The sequence below is a fragment of the Hydra vulgaris genome, chromosome 09 (assembly GCF_038396675.1).
Source record: "Hydra vulgaris chromosome 09, alternate assembly HydraT2T_AEP".
Taxonomy (NCBI): Eukaryota; Metazoa; Cnidaria; class Hydrozoa; order Anthoathecata; family Hydridae; genus Hydra; species Hydra vulgaris.
The window spans coordinates 57785819-57801681 of NC_088928.1; the positions used below are offsets into that span (position 1 = coordinate 57785819).

A 15863-nucleotide genomic window follows, 5' to 3' on the forward strand; every position below is an offset into this window, starting at 1 on the left:
AAAATGAAAATAAGTTGGACGACTCTGACCTAAATGTCGTTAGCATTTTTTCAACTTTACTGCAGTATCATACACAGGACTCCGAAGTTTAACAGGACTTGAACTGTGTACCAATTTAGAAGCTGTTATGCAGTTTTTTTTCAAACGCTGTTGCACTGCAGGCAAAAAAAAATTTCATTGAAAAAGAACTGTATGGATTGCTTTTAAACTTTTTATCGCCAGATATTCTGGCTTTCACTACTTTTTGGTGCTCTGTTGGTTAGTTGACTACATTACGACATTAAAATTCGGGATACATTCTATAGAATGTATCCCGCATTCTAATATCATATCATTGCCCAAATAAATTACATCATATCTAAACATTACAGCATTTGCGTCCACATTAAGTATCAATATTAAGTTGTATTACAGCTATTAGTTATTATTAGCTATACATTTTTTTAAATGAAAAATATGGAAAATGAAATTATTTATCGTAGAAATATTGATATGAATTGTGGTGAGCTAATTATGACTTATTGCTTGTAACCAGCACGGGCTACCAAGGGTGCGAGATCGTGCACCGCATGAGGGCGGCAAGTAAATTGGGGCGGAATATTTTGTTATTTCATATGTTGTAAATTTCTAATTGCAAATAAAAAAAAAGGTTTATGAAAATAAAACGTTCCTTTTTATGTTAAACTTTTCATTGCATTATTTTTGAATTGATTTTTGATTTTGTATTATTTTCTTTGTAATTAACAGCAAGTTTACAAAATTTGTTAGAGGTAGCCGGAAAATTTAGAACTAGGACGCCAAGAAAGCTAAGGCTGGTGTTACCTGTAACACTAATGAAATCATTTGTCCACTATTTTTACGGTGCTTTTTAATCTCATTGTGAATCATCAACGAAATCAGTTTTAAAATTTGAAACCGACCGTAAAACTCCCGACATTTTACAATTACAATTGCGTAACGTATTTTGCGCAACGACATTTCACTATTACAATTGCGTAAAACAACGACTCAAACATGTAAATAGTTATTGCATAATGATGTTTCGAGATTACATAATTGCAACTGAACTAACATAAGTAATACAAAATGTTTAACTCGTTGTGGTAAAACAACCAGTGTTACTGAAATAAACGGTCCTTTAACGCCTGTTTGTGTTAGTACAAAAAATTATTTTACTCTTTGAGATATATTCATTACTGTAAATTAAAACATAATTTTCAGAAGTCTATTTTAAAATATCCAAACGCATATTGACGTATACTTATTTATAAAAATTACTTTTGATAGCATAAATCAACAAAAGTTTATAACTTTTATCGCTCGATGCAATCCAAAAATTTATTACTTTGTAAACAGACAAACTAGAACTTGACTTTTTTTCCCTGAGTATTTTGCAACCTGGTTATTTTGGTACTGCTCTATCTACCTAAACATTTATGCTGCAGTACAAAGATAAATAATGGAAACCATAAATTCATCACCCTATATATAAAACAAAGTTAAAGAAGTTGAACTTTATGACTTGCATTATTTACTTTTGTATTGTTTACCTTTTATGACATGCATAAAACAGTTTTAGCTGATAACAATGCATAACACTTTGTTATGTTATGTTGCATTTGTTATAGCACATTGTTATGCTAAGCTTATTTAATGCGACGAAAATACTGATTTATAAAAACATGAACTTTTTTTAGAAGTCAATAGCTATCGCTTTTTGCTGAAGTAGGTTAATGAAAACTTTTTATTTCTTCTAAAGTATATTTTTTTATTGCTGGCATATTTCTTGTTTAGTGGCAAATTAAATCACTTTTAATGGTTCAAAACTTCCAAAAACTCTTAAATGTCCGAATTAATTTTTTTGGAAGGCGCTCAAATCCAAACTATTAAAAATGGATGTGGGAATAAAAACGTATTTGGTAACGTGTAATATAGTTTCTGATTGAGTTTTATTTAACTTGAATACACTGTAACAAAGTTAACATTATAGTTCAATGATAATCATGATATAACTGATGTTAGGTAATGAGAAAATAATTTAAGTGTGCAATTTAATTTGTTTTATAATTAATTTTTTGTTGATTTAATCAATTTATTTTAAAAAATAACTGTGATTTACAAGAAAAAAATAAATAAGCTAAAAAAACTTGAGTGTAAAAAAATTTTGTTTCTCAATGAGTATGCAATGTCCGGGTAACGTCTGGACGTCCCCCGAACGATGCGTGCCCACTGGGTTTTTAAAGACGCAAAACAGTCTTCTAAGTATTATCTCTGTTTACCAAACTCTTTATATCATTTAACCACATAGCAATCATTGAAATTGTTATACTTAAATTAATAATATAATATTATCAAATAATTATAAATTAATACTAGGTTAACATTAAATACTAATTGTTAAAATAAATACTAGGTTAACATTAAATACTATTTATGTTTTTTATTTTTATTTTTATTTAATGTTTGTCTTGAATAAAATCTAAAATAGTAAACCTTAAATAGAATTAAATAATTAAAAAATTTTAAAAACATTTTATAAAAACTTTAACCTAAAAAATTTAAATAAATTTTTAAAGGTTTTAAAACAAAATTGCTATTAATTAGTGTTTTGACTTTTAGCTATTAATAAAGTAATGAATTCTAATAATGAAACTATGTTATAGTAATTGTTAAAAACGTTTTTTATCTTAAAATTTTATTATTGAGTTTTGGCTTGTTTACAAGAGAAACAATTTACATTAGAAAAAACATAAAAATAAAGTTTCAGAATTAGTTTTATCCTAATTCTAGTAATAAAGTAAGTAATAGTTTAAATAATACCTTTTTGTGTTTTTTATTTTTATTTTTTATTTTTATTTTCTGCCACCATGCAACAGTGGGACCAACGGTGGCAAAATTTTTTTTGACATTTTTAAAATTTTTTAAAATTTTTTAAATTTTTTATATGGTGAATTCAAAAGCTAACACAATATGAATATTTTAAATATAAAAAATTTTAAAAACATCATAAATGAGATTTTTAGATCCAAAGTGAAAACTTTAACTGATAGTGTATTTTTAAAAAAATTTGATGGGTGATGTTCCGACCAATTTACATAAAATTACTTTTGATAATTGCGCAAACATATATACATTCGTAGATAGGTCTATAAAACTTGTTCTAGTTCTGAGACTGACTAAGAGAGACTAGTTCTAGATTTTTGAAACTTGAATTTAGATGTTTAGTAGAACCAAACAAAGGAAAAACTATTAAAAGTGAATATAATATTTTAAATTTAGTGGAGCTGGAAAACTGATATGCAATTATTTACATGGTGGTTTCAGTATTTACTGATCCTAAACTTGCTTTAGGTAAAATTAGTGGAAAATGTAGTAGCACCTTTTGACACTTTTTTTAAATAATATATTTTTTTTGATGGTCTTTGCGTATTGTCTTTTCTGCAAATGCAATCAGTGGCGGATATTTATGATGTTTTAGATAAGACTATTTCAGCAATTGTCAAAACTCCAAACTTTAGTATGTTAATGTTTATGTCAATTGAGAATATTTTGAAAAAAAATAAAGTTATTGTTGCCTCGGAGCAAAAAACTCAAACAGGTTTACCGCTGCTATCTCAAATGAGATCACAATAAGTTAAATGAATATTTTAATTTACTTTCTTCTGCTAAATTTCAATTTATCCACAGGTTTTAAATTTTATTTAATTACCTTATAGTTGAATTGGTATCTTACCATATATGACAAAGGTTTCTCCATTAAATTGGTTAGTTTGCTTTGTAGACCTGTCATGTTCTGGGTATCTTTGTTTAAGAAGAGCAAACAGCAAACGTTGTATAATCATTATAAACCTTTTCTTTGATAAAGTACTAAGAAAATGTATAAAACCTGAAAAAGATATCAATGAAAAGGAGGCAATGTTTGTAAAATCTATATATGTACTTTTTTTATTGAAAAAGATTTTTTAAATTTGCTTAATGACATATGATGGAAAACAGCCAACAGTGGGTGCAATTTTCATTTACTTTTTCTGCCATGCTGTTAATGTCATTTATCAGCTTTGATTAGAGGAACTCTGACCCCTAACCCCTAAGCCTGACCTCAAATATTAAGACAGTTGAATGGCAGGAATTAGCTGAATGTCTGGGTGTTTTCCACTAGCGTTGGCTGTTTGTTTAAGATGAGTAACCTGAAAGGCAGTAAAAAAACTTATTCTAAATAATATTTAAATACCATTTACGTGTGCTTAATGTGTAAAGTGAGTCAAGATTATTTAATTACTTTCCATAAAAATTTTAGTATATCAGATCTGGATAACAGAATCAGGGCGTCTTTCTTGTTAAGTTTGATTTGTATAGACGCCTCTAGGCTACTCAGCCTTGTTTTTACACCTTGCTTTTTCATGTGCATATGAGAGATATGACTTCTAGGCATCATGTGTACAGCACAAAAAAAATATTTTGAGCGCCGTACTAGCTGGGATATGGTAGGGATTGATCAAAACATTTGTTCATTTAAAGGGTTTTATTCTCGCTAGCAAAAGTGAGCACTCTACTTTAACACTAAAGCTGCATCATGTAAGTGTACAGTCCACAAAAAGAGTCCGCAGGCAACGAAGTGTTTAGTAAGCTTGAAAGAGCTTAGTATTTCCATTTAATTTAGGTTCATTATTATTAAAAAATTTTAAGGGTTTTTGCAGATACATCTTAACATTGTATTGGAGATTACTTGGTCTCTTTAATACGCTAGAAGAAAAAGTATACATAGAGTAACGGTTTTTTTTCCTTTATTTTTTTTAAACAAACTCACTCGTAAAAAGATTGCAAGTACTCACTAATTAAATTGTCATTTAAGTTTGTTAACTATTGAAGTTAAAAATTAACAGAAATCAAAGAAAAGCTAAAGATTAAAAAAAGCAATAAATCTGAGAGAAGATCTAAAATTCCGTAAATTTTCAAGATAAAATGAAGACATGTTAGAATTCTAAACACCAATTTTCTAGGGAAAAAAACAAGATGAGTAAAATTATATGACAACATATTACACGCAAGAACCAAATCAGAATAAAGTTAGAGAATAAAATAAAGAGCAAGAAAACAACTAGCACAATAAAGAAAGGCAATCGATTGTATGGTTTTCATGAAGACGTAAGGTGGAGGAATCAGTGAGAGTGTTGCAATTCATAATTTTTTTGACCACTATTATCAGTAAAAAAATATTTGTTTGGATTAAAGTTGACACTGCAAACTTCAAGCTTCCACAGAAGAAAAATCGGATTCAAGATCGGCTGTCTGTTCTAAACAAAAGTAATGACTTTATTTCAAGACTGAAGTATGCATTAAATTTTATCAGCGAAAAAAACCAACAACTTTAGAGTTAACATTATATAAAAAATCATTAATATAGGTAATATATTAGCACCCCAGAAGTTACTGGAAATAAATGAGAATGTTGTCTATCAAGGAAAACTTTAATACTATCGTTATAACTAAATAAAAATCCATTAAAAGGATATGGAATAAAAATGCAATCAAAAGAAAACGCAAATGCGATTGATAAATTTCGATCAATAAAATATTTATATAAATAAAATCTTGCGTAACCTGAATGTAGTAGTAATCAAAATTATATTAAATAAACTAGAAAATGTTGTTTACTTTTTAAAGTTAACGCAAAAATTATTTTTAAGTTATTTTAAAAATCACAAGTGATTGAAAAAAAGCCTAATATTATTTGTTTTAAAACATTTCAAATTTTTAAAAACTTTTAATTAAAATAGCCCAAATAATAAGTTACTATTAACTTATTTAATTAGTACAGCAGTTTATCTAAATTTTAGTGATTTTTTTCGGAGGTTGAACAAAAAGCTGTAACCAAAAAAATTGATTGGAGTTAATAACAGTTTGATGATGCTAAGTCAGGCAAGTACAGACAGGCGTTGTCATGAAGGAAGTAAAAAAAAAGTTTCAAATTCAAAAAAAAATTAATTTTTAAACTTAATAAAAAAAAGAAAAAAAGAAAGAAATTGTTTACTGAATTTTTTTTCTTTTATAAATAAAAATTGAAGCTATTCAACTATTGTAGAAGTTGTTATTAAACTTTAATTTAAATACAGGTAAGGCACCAACTCCAACGGTTTCGATTGAGTTGTTAACTTAACATGCAGAAGGGTGTCTGCTAATGGTGATTGATGTAACTAACCCTAACCCTTGTCAAATCCCACTTTTTCTTCTATTAATGCAAACAAAGCCGAATTTGTAATATTCATCAAATTTATAAGCAGTCAACATTAACTGAGTCTTCAAAAAGAAAATTTTCAGTGTGTAGTTAGTCACCTATCTTACATAATGATGGACTAGGTTTTAAATTTCTTGCTGTTTTTGTTTCTCCAGGAAACCAGAAGGATAATAGCCGATATTTCTAATATTTGTCTATTGACTGCTTTGTACCAAGACCATCTGCTAAATAAACATCCATTTCCTGTCGCATGTTCTTTAACTTTGGGTTCTGAAACAGTTCGTTAGTTGCTTTAAAATAAGCAAATTAACGGGCATTGTTTCTGAAACTGCTTGAATAGTGCAGCTGAAAGGTCTTCATTTGGAACAAACAGAGACGAGAAAACTTTTAAAGGAAAATTCCATTACGCAATGACAGGATGCAATCCAAACCATTTAAGTTCTGAGAGGTTCTTTAATTCTAACATATGAATTGTTATCAAGCCCTGTATTGCTAGCTGTTGTGTTGAATACAAGACTTTTGATTTGTGAACGTTGATCAGATTCCATTTCTTAATTACTTAAATATTGGCATTGTTTTATCTGCTGCTTTTTTTAATAACTTACATTTTTTTTCTGGTCTTTTCGAATAAAAATAACAGTTTATTTACCAGGTTTTGCAATCCACAGTTTATATTGATCCGTCAACCTTAAATAATATTTTGTCAACGTAATGAAGCTATATTAGTCCTGACAATGAATGTTTTATTTTTATCAAAGTAGTAGCCAGTTATTTTTTCTGAAGTGTTTCGGTTGAACCTCATGATAATGTTATTTCTAAAATGGTTAAGAGCCTGTATAACAGCTCTGATTCACTTGCCTGATTCAGCAACGCTATTATGGATGATTTTTTTTTGCCAGATGACAGTCAAATAATAATAATAAATATAAACAGAAGCACTTATATTTATTATTATTGCCATTCAGAATTATAATCAAACCTTCAATCATATAATCCTTTAAGAAAAGTACTTCCACTACTATAAGAAACAAAACATCTAGAAAGTAATCTAAATAGAAATTCTAATATGCTTTTATGAGTCACATAGAAAAAGAAGAATTGTTCAACTAGAAAAACACTCAAAATCCAAATTTTTGTTCACTATCTGATCTTGGGAGAAACTCATAAAAAGGAGACAAAAACGCATAAAGTAAATTGAGAAACAAGTAACAGATGTGTAAAACAAAGAAAATACAATCCATTGAATAAAGTTTTTGACATCATAACAAATGATGTTGAATGGCTCTGCAGTGAGAGCAAATGATTGTATCATCTTCAAATTGAAAGCAAATGAATGGTCACGTATACATCTGAGAAGTCTGTTAGTTTAATAACTACCCATCCACTCATCCAAGAAAAAAAAAATATCCTTGATATTTCAACAAGAGTAACGGCGAAACAGCAACTACGTCAACTACCAAAAAACATTACCTGTTTCAGAAGAACAGTCCACAAGTACCAGGAGGAACTACAGCAAAGCCAAAACTGCAACCAAATTAGTAACAACCTGCAAACTATTAAAGAAGTTGTTAAACTTAAATAAGAAATAAAAAAAACACTATATTTAGAAAGCTGGTTGATGCCTTTTGATGGTAAACGTATTAGTCACCAAGAATATAAAGTGTTAGTTTTAAACAATAAACAAGGAGAGATAAGTTACAAGCACAAGATCTACCAGACAGAAAAGCAGATACTGTTGTTAAAGGTCTTACAGATATCCTCGATAATAACTAATATTCTAATATTCTCGATAATAGCGGTATGATAGCTATTCTCGATGAATACAAGTTTTTGAATATTATGAAGAAGATTACAGCGAACCAAATGTAAACACTGAAAGAAGAAATGGAATTGTATTTAAGTTACAAAGAATTTTTACTGAAAAGAAATTGCAAGAACCATTAAGTTCTGTTTAATCATTAAACCATTGATCATTAGTTGTCAACATCATGTTCTTGACCGAGTCTTTCGCGTAGTAATGGATGAAGAACTTGAACTAGTAATGGATGTTGAACTTGTCACCCAATATTAAATGTCTGTGTATCCCAGAGCTTGTTAAGAACTACGAACAACTCAGAAAGAATTTCAAGAACTGTAAAGAAGTGATAACTTAAACTGATTACTTATTATATAACATCGAGTATTCCGCTTTTTTAAAGAATCTGGAGCATTTCCTAAAATGTTTCAAAAAATACCTAAATTAGATAATGCAAGTTGGAATTCCCGAGCAATACTAACTCTTTTGGAATTTATTCTTTTACCAGAGAAAAAAGATTAATACTCGACAATTGTAGATTCATCTCTTACAGATGGGTGGACCATTGGTTTTCTCACCAAATACACAATGTAGATAATTTTTGGATGATATGTAGCAGCTTGCACGATCACAAAAAAGAGTTAAACTTAGTGAAAAAGTTTTAAAATCAAGAACCATTAAGACTTGAAGTTCCCTAAACAAATTAGTGGGCAGAACTAGCAATCAAATGTTTTCATCTTTTTGACATTTGTTATTTAAGTTTGTAACTTTATATTTGTTTGTAATTTAGAGTGTTATGGTAACAATAAACTGTTAAATGCTTAAAAGCTTCATAATAACTCTCCAATTAAAAAAATTAAAATTGAAAAATAACAATCATAAAATTGTTTGCAATTTTATCCATACTTATATTGAGTAAATTCGAGTTTTTAGTTTGTGGGTGATTTTTTTTTTTAACAAGAAAACCAAATTAATCTTTTTTTCATTACTGTTGTACAAATGTTCATCGATTTATTACTCAGGAACATTGAGTCACAAAAAAGTCATAACCCTAATATATATATATATATATATATATATATATATATATATATATATATATATATATATATATATACACATGCCCTTAAGAAGACAAGTTAGATTGGAGGGGAGGGGGCCATATTCCAAGGTTGGTCAAATAGTAGTAGGTCAAAATTTTTTATCAACGGAACTTACGAGAGAAAATGTTTTACATGGAACTAACATTATTTAAATAAATTTTTTAATAAATTATTTTAATTTAGTTTTATTCTAAGTAATCATGGTATTTATTTTGAAACTAAAAACATCAAACATTTAAATATTATTATTTTAAGGCAAGTAAAAATGTTAGTAAGATCATATTTGCGAGAAACAATAGATGGAATTATCTATAAAAACATTGAAAGTGAATCAGAAATGATGGATGTGATTAACATGTTTTTTGGAGATTTTATTGAAGGTATCTTTATTTTTTATTAATTTTGTTTTATGTTCCAACGTTTGTGCTTCCAAAAATTTAGAGAGGTTTTTAAATGCTATTTTCATATTTAAATATGATAGAAGAGTTAAAGCTAACCTTTTACAAATGTATGCCTTTCGTGACGTGACTTTCTGTTTTGCAGATAAAGAACAAGAACTGTGATTGTACCACAATTAGGAAGGTATATACACAAAGGTTACAACTTATGCACAAATACAACATGCTAGGTCCCACATACTAGTAAAAAAATTTTCTCCAAAAGTATAACAATCAGTGTCTCTAAAGAAGCAGAACTCTAAAGAGATTTGGATAAAATTCATCAAGGATCATCGAGTTTAGTAAACAGTCAAGCTGAGTGACCTTTTTCAAAAAGTAAATTAAACCAATGGCATTTTAGTTACATTCAAACTAGAGTTAATTTATATACATAAAAAGTTGTTGTATTAATACGTTTTAATAATAATGCGAATACTCTTGTACTTTTGAGAGAGTTCGCTATTATTGAATAATAAAGCAGTATACTTATATAAAATGAATAATAAAAACATCTGCATGGAATAAGAGTTTCATGTCTATCGGGAATCATCAGCAAATTCCTTACATTGTATATAATAGCTTACTTGTTTAGGTTCTTCTTTTCTTTTTTTTTCTTTTTTTTTTAAAATTATTATATTATTTATTTAGAATTTAATTAAAACGTTCGTTTTTACGTTTTTAATTATTTTATTAAGAACTTGAATATAACGTTTTTTTTGTTGGTATTATTTATTTTAACTTAAAACGTTCGTTTTTTTATTTTCAATTTTATTCAGAAGTTAAAAAGAACGTTCTTTATTCCGTTTTTACCTTTTAATTAGAATTTAAATAAAGCTATTTTAATTAGAATTTAAATAAAGCGTTCGTTGTGTCGTTTTTATTTTATTCGTTTAGAATTTAAACAAAAAATTTCTTTTTTTCTCTATTAAAACTTTTTGAACTACTGTGAACTTACTGAAAAGTTTCTTTTTTTCGTTTTTATTTAATTGTTAAATTTAGAATTTAAATAAAACATTCATTTTGCCGTTTTTATTTTAACAATTTTATTTAGAGTTAAAATAAAAAAAGGTAAAGCTGTTTGAAAACAAAACTTAATTTTATTTGAAATACTAAATAAGTTCTCGGTTATATTAATAGAATTAAATTATTTGATTAGAAATAAATTATATGAATGTAATGAAATAACTAATTAATCATTCATTCTATAATCGTAGAATGTAATGGTTACATCCATACAATAAAATCTATACATTCATAGAATATAATCAAATGTAAACGAATAACTGTGAATCTGATGAATAACTGAATAACTGAATTAACGAATGACTGAGAATCAAATGTAAGACTGTGAATTTGATTAGTGCAAATAGTCTTTTAGCCCTACCGTACTGCAATGCCAAATTTTAGCTTTCATTAGACAAACTGAGTAACTGATGATTTTAGTGAAACAGAACAGGAACTGTTTTTTCTCTTTATTTTTTGTAACAGATAAACTTGGAAGGCGTTCAGTTCTGTACCATACAGTCCAATATTTGAACAGTCTGTCCGGTAAAAAGCAAAATAAATATCGAATATGTAATGGTCGAACATCGGAAGGGTTGACATAAGGGTCAAACCTCGGAAGAGTTCCGCGGTTCGACCCTAGCTCTAGCACATAAGTGACATTGGTAAGGAAGAGGGTGTGAACTTCCTAGTTAAATGCATTTCCGCGGTGCTTTGTGATAAGACCAAAAAGACTTGTGAGAACTTCTGAGAGTACCTTAATAACCACAAATAAAAAAATCAACAATTGTTTTTTACACAGTGAAACACCGCAATTCTTTCCTAGCTCTAATTGTACAATAAAATTATTTTAAAAAATCATTCCACATTCGGAATTTGTAAAAAACAAAAAATTTTCAGCTATGTTTTTTATCCATACTTGTTAGAACTAGCAATCCATGATTTACTGGGTGGTTTGCCATTTTCAGTTTCAATAGATGGTTCAAACAAAGGAATAACAAAACAAAATACTTTCATAAAGATTCATTTGAAGATTCAGTATATATAAAAAGTCAATTATGTTGTGTGCTTCAGGAAAAAAATTTGTCGCGGCTAAACGTAACAACATACAGCGCTGACAAAATATTCGTTAACGAAGGAGTTTTTAATTAAGTTTGTAAAAAATTAGTTGTTCAGGAAATCAAAGTACAATTGCTGTTCATTACAACAATCACCTGTTACACAATTGTGCTAAAACGTTTTGAAAGTTTCATCTTTTTACATTAAGTCTTAAAAGTGCCTGCAGAGTTATGTTACTCTGTCAAAAGAGCTGAAAGAATGCTTCAAGTTTGACGCGTTCCAATCATTAAAAGCATACTTTCTCGTTGTTGTTTCTGATGACTTTCTAAGTGGTATCTCATCATCACTCGTTTTTTTCCGTATTGTTTTCAAGAAACATTGTTTAAATTAGAAAACAGTTCAATTGCAGCATGTGATCTTTATTTGATTTTGGAAAAATTTAAAGATTCATTACCATAAAAACCTGATGACAAATTTTACGGAATAAGATCAAGATCAAGACCAAGATCAAATTTGCATTCTGAAGAAATTACTTACCTAATTATTCAATGCAGAAATTCAAGTAAGAAGCATAACCGGTAAAAAATAGTGTATGACGCTATGCACTAAGGACAATAACGAGTAGCATTGATGCAATTTCCAACTGTTAGTTGATTTTTTCATTGTTGTCAACCAATTTTAATGGTCGTTTAGCGCCAAGTCTACAAACTATGTGTTGCTTTCCTTGATTACTAGAAAAGCCAATTTTATCAAAATTCCACAAATGACATGATGTGTTTTCTTTAATACCTGCTTCGTCGAATTCTCTTTGCAGTGTGTTGAAATACTTCACTACTATTTTTTGGGTGCAAGAAGCCGCTCTGAGTGATAAAGTATTGACACGTTTATAAAGAGTTGCAACTTTTATGCTGAATGATTGAGTAGTGGCACATTAACCCCTAGCTTCTAAACAGAAAAGTCATGGTTCAAATCCTACCTCTGGCACTTTTTATTTTATATTATCTTTTTTGATTATTTTAAAATAGATAATAAAACACTTTTGAAGTTTTATAGAAATTATATACATAACATATGTAAAGATATTATGCACTATAACAAACAAAAGGATTTTTAAAAAAGCTAAAAATTCTAAAAACATCAAAACTCCGTGAGAAATTATTTGTGTATGTGTCATGATTAAAATACTTATGTTATAAATGTGCTCTTGTTAGAAGTTTTAATAAGCTGCCGGATGGTCTAAAAAAAAACTACGGTCTGAAACTTTATAAGAAAAAAATTTAATAAGACAGTCCTAATATTCCAGAAGGTGCTGCTAAAAAGGGCAAAAAAACAAAAATACCCGTAGCTAGAAAAAACTTTAATATTTATCTTAACAGTTAAAAGTCTTTTTAGCTATTCCGTAAAATCGCTTAAGTTCGGTCACTTAAGCTTTGAACATTTATTTATCACGCACAAATAAAAAACTTTCAATTTTTTTTCCTGAAACATACAGAAAATTATATTGATAATTGGTATTGTAAAAATAAAAAAATGAAAAATAAAAACTACTACTCAATTTTTAATTTAAAATGAAAATATCCGCTTTAACCAAGCTTTCAATACCATCATATGTTTCTAAGTTCGGCCGGTATATAAATAACAACGTATCACAAACTTAATGTCACAAATAATAAAAACTAACTTTTTTAATTGTTGTTTTATTGTAAAATTATGATATAAATTCAGTTAATACCAGTAACTAGGGAGGGCGTCACCCCGGACTCAAAAAAAAAAAAGAGGACCAAGAAAACAAGAAGGAGCACATACAAAAAGGTCTTCTAAATATAAGTAGTAGTATTTTTAATTTTTATTGTAATTAATCAACTATTTTATTACTTTGCCCATTATCACATTTGCTACGCCACTGGTTAATAAAATCAAAAGTATTTTTTTCAATTAACTAAAAGAGGTTTTTCAATTACCAAAAAAAAGACGTTGCTTTAAATGAACTTTGTATGTTTTTTGGCATTCTTGTACGTATCGTTGACCATAGCAAGATCCAGACAACCAATCGTCACAGGATTTGCAACGCATCCATAGTTGTCGTTGAGCCAAACAACCGTCTGTTAATTTTAAAATTATGACCAAATTTTTTATTCAAATAAAATACCATGGTGTGTATATATTTAAAAAATGTCAAAATTTACTGGTAAATTTACAGGTAAAGTTACCGGTAAATTAACATTCGTAACACTTATCAACATCTCACAATATTACTGCTAATTGAACCCGTCATTTCGAAAAGAGCACAAGTCCATTTATTCAAACTTTTCAGGATCAACAAAAATAAGATTTTTAGAAAAAAAGTCTATGGTGCTAAAGAAACCGAATATATAAGTAGATAAAAAAAATTATACATAAGCTTTTAGAGTTTTTTTTATTATAAAAAACCAACATATAATACATCTATCTTTAATTTTAATTTATGGACTTATGCCTTTTTCAAAAGGAACACTTTGTTGTATATAAAAATCCCAAGATTATCAAAATAGTAATGATTTATTATTACATTAAAACAATTATTGTTAGTTATTCATTACTTATTTCCTGGAGTTCATGGTTGTCGAAGTTGTTGGCCATGCAAATAGCTCTGTATTGAAGTTTTTATACTCTGCTATTGAATATGGAATATTTTTTTCTATTTTTTTTCAAATCTGATATTTTTTTTTCATTGATAGGCAATTTTCCAGCATATGCAGGAGTACTACTTAATGGTAAGGTTTATCTTGTACCCATTCTTTGTAATAGCTGGAAATCATAACTGACTAAGCAATCTATGGGTTCAAGTGCTAATACTAAACCTGATGCGGTCTTAGAGAACTTGAAATGTGACACTTTTGAATACCAAATGTTACTTTTTTGTCCTTGGCTACTCGTTTTCCATAGGAATTCCCAGATAACACAACTTTCTTATAATAATTTGGCCACCATTTTTTTACATTAATAATATCTTCAGTTTTAGGCTTTCTAATTTCATATTTTTTGTTTGGCGCAGCTATAAAATTTGTATACTCTGTTGGTGTGTAAATCCGGTCATTTTTTCAAATATGTCGCTTTGCTGTTCCAAACATTCTATCGTTTGGAAAAAATGACTGACCTCTTTTTGGTATGTAACATTGTATCTCATTTATATTGCTACCTAGTTCAGCTACCAGTGATAAAAGTGTGCGGACCATGGCATGATTTCTATTTTGGCCTGCACAACCATCAGAAAATAGGTGCAGTTCTTTGGCTTTGTTGACAATATTTTTTTAAATATAATCCAGCACAAAGGTACATACTTCGTTGGGACCTTTGTAAGCAACTCCTTCGCAATATGAATAAAATACTGATTTACCAGTTTTAAAATCGTATATGCAAAACTCATACAGCCACAGGTGACATAGATTAAATAGGGATATGTGGAAGTGGAAAATTTTGCATAAAATCAAATGCAATCCCATACACATTTAGATTATTTTTGCACCTAGTTTCAACTTTCTGTATTTTTTTGTAAAAATTTGTTTGCTTGTCTTTTGTGGATCTCCATATTTGCTTGATAGATTCTTTTAGCATTGTCATTAACGTGTGGGTTTTTTAGTTTAATTTTTAACTCTTCTCACAATCCACAAACATCAACTTGCTTTCTACCAAAGGATAAACTAAAATTTTCTTGGAAATATTTAAGATAAAACTTGTATTTAACAGGGTGATCCGGATATTTTTGTTCGTATAATGTATGCATAATTTTCACATTGAGTTTTTCATCCAAATAATAAGATGATGCATCTTTACTATAGTAGTACACATATTTAATAGAAAATGATTCGATATGCTCACGTGCTTTTGGCAATGTATCACCAGGTAATGCGTTGCATCGTGATCCCTGGGATGTATCTCTGTGATCTATAGGCTGCTCGTTTTTTTTTAAGCAAATGCATAAACGTCTAACTTGTTTCATAGAAATTTCATGCATACTGCAAAAAGCTTTCTTGCATACTTTTTTTCTCACACCTTCAATGTTAGTGTGATAAATAAAGGAAAATTCTTTTTTCTTAGGTTTCAGATTCTTCAGATCTAAACCGTCTTCTCTCTATTTTATTCTTTTCAATCAATGACTGCAAGTATGTGTCTTGGGCATTTTTGATATCAAATTTAATAATAAACTGAATTGTACTTTTCATAGCATCTTCAGATATTAGCTTCATACATTT

At 28.5% G+C, this 15863-nt stretch overlaps 1 protein-coding gene across 1 annotated transcript in view; it reads left to right on the forward strand.

Annotated features, from left to right (window-relative positions):
* Positions 1-1607: 1607 nt before the first annotated feature.
* The window catches only part of LOC136084888 (uncharacterized), a 62681-nt gene continuing 48425 nt past the window's right edge, over positions 1608-15863 (forward strand). Inside the window, exons 1-2 of the mRNA XM_065806153.1 lie at positions 1608-1725; positions 9389-9513. Of these exons, the coding sequence (XP_065662225.1) occupies positions 9399-9513 (115 nt within the window). The 5' untranslated portion in view covers positions 1608-1725; positions 9389-9398. The remainder of the gene's footprint in view (positions 1726-9388; positions 9514-15863) is intronic.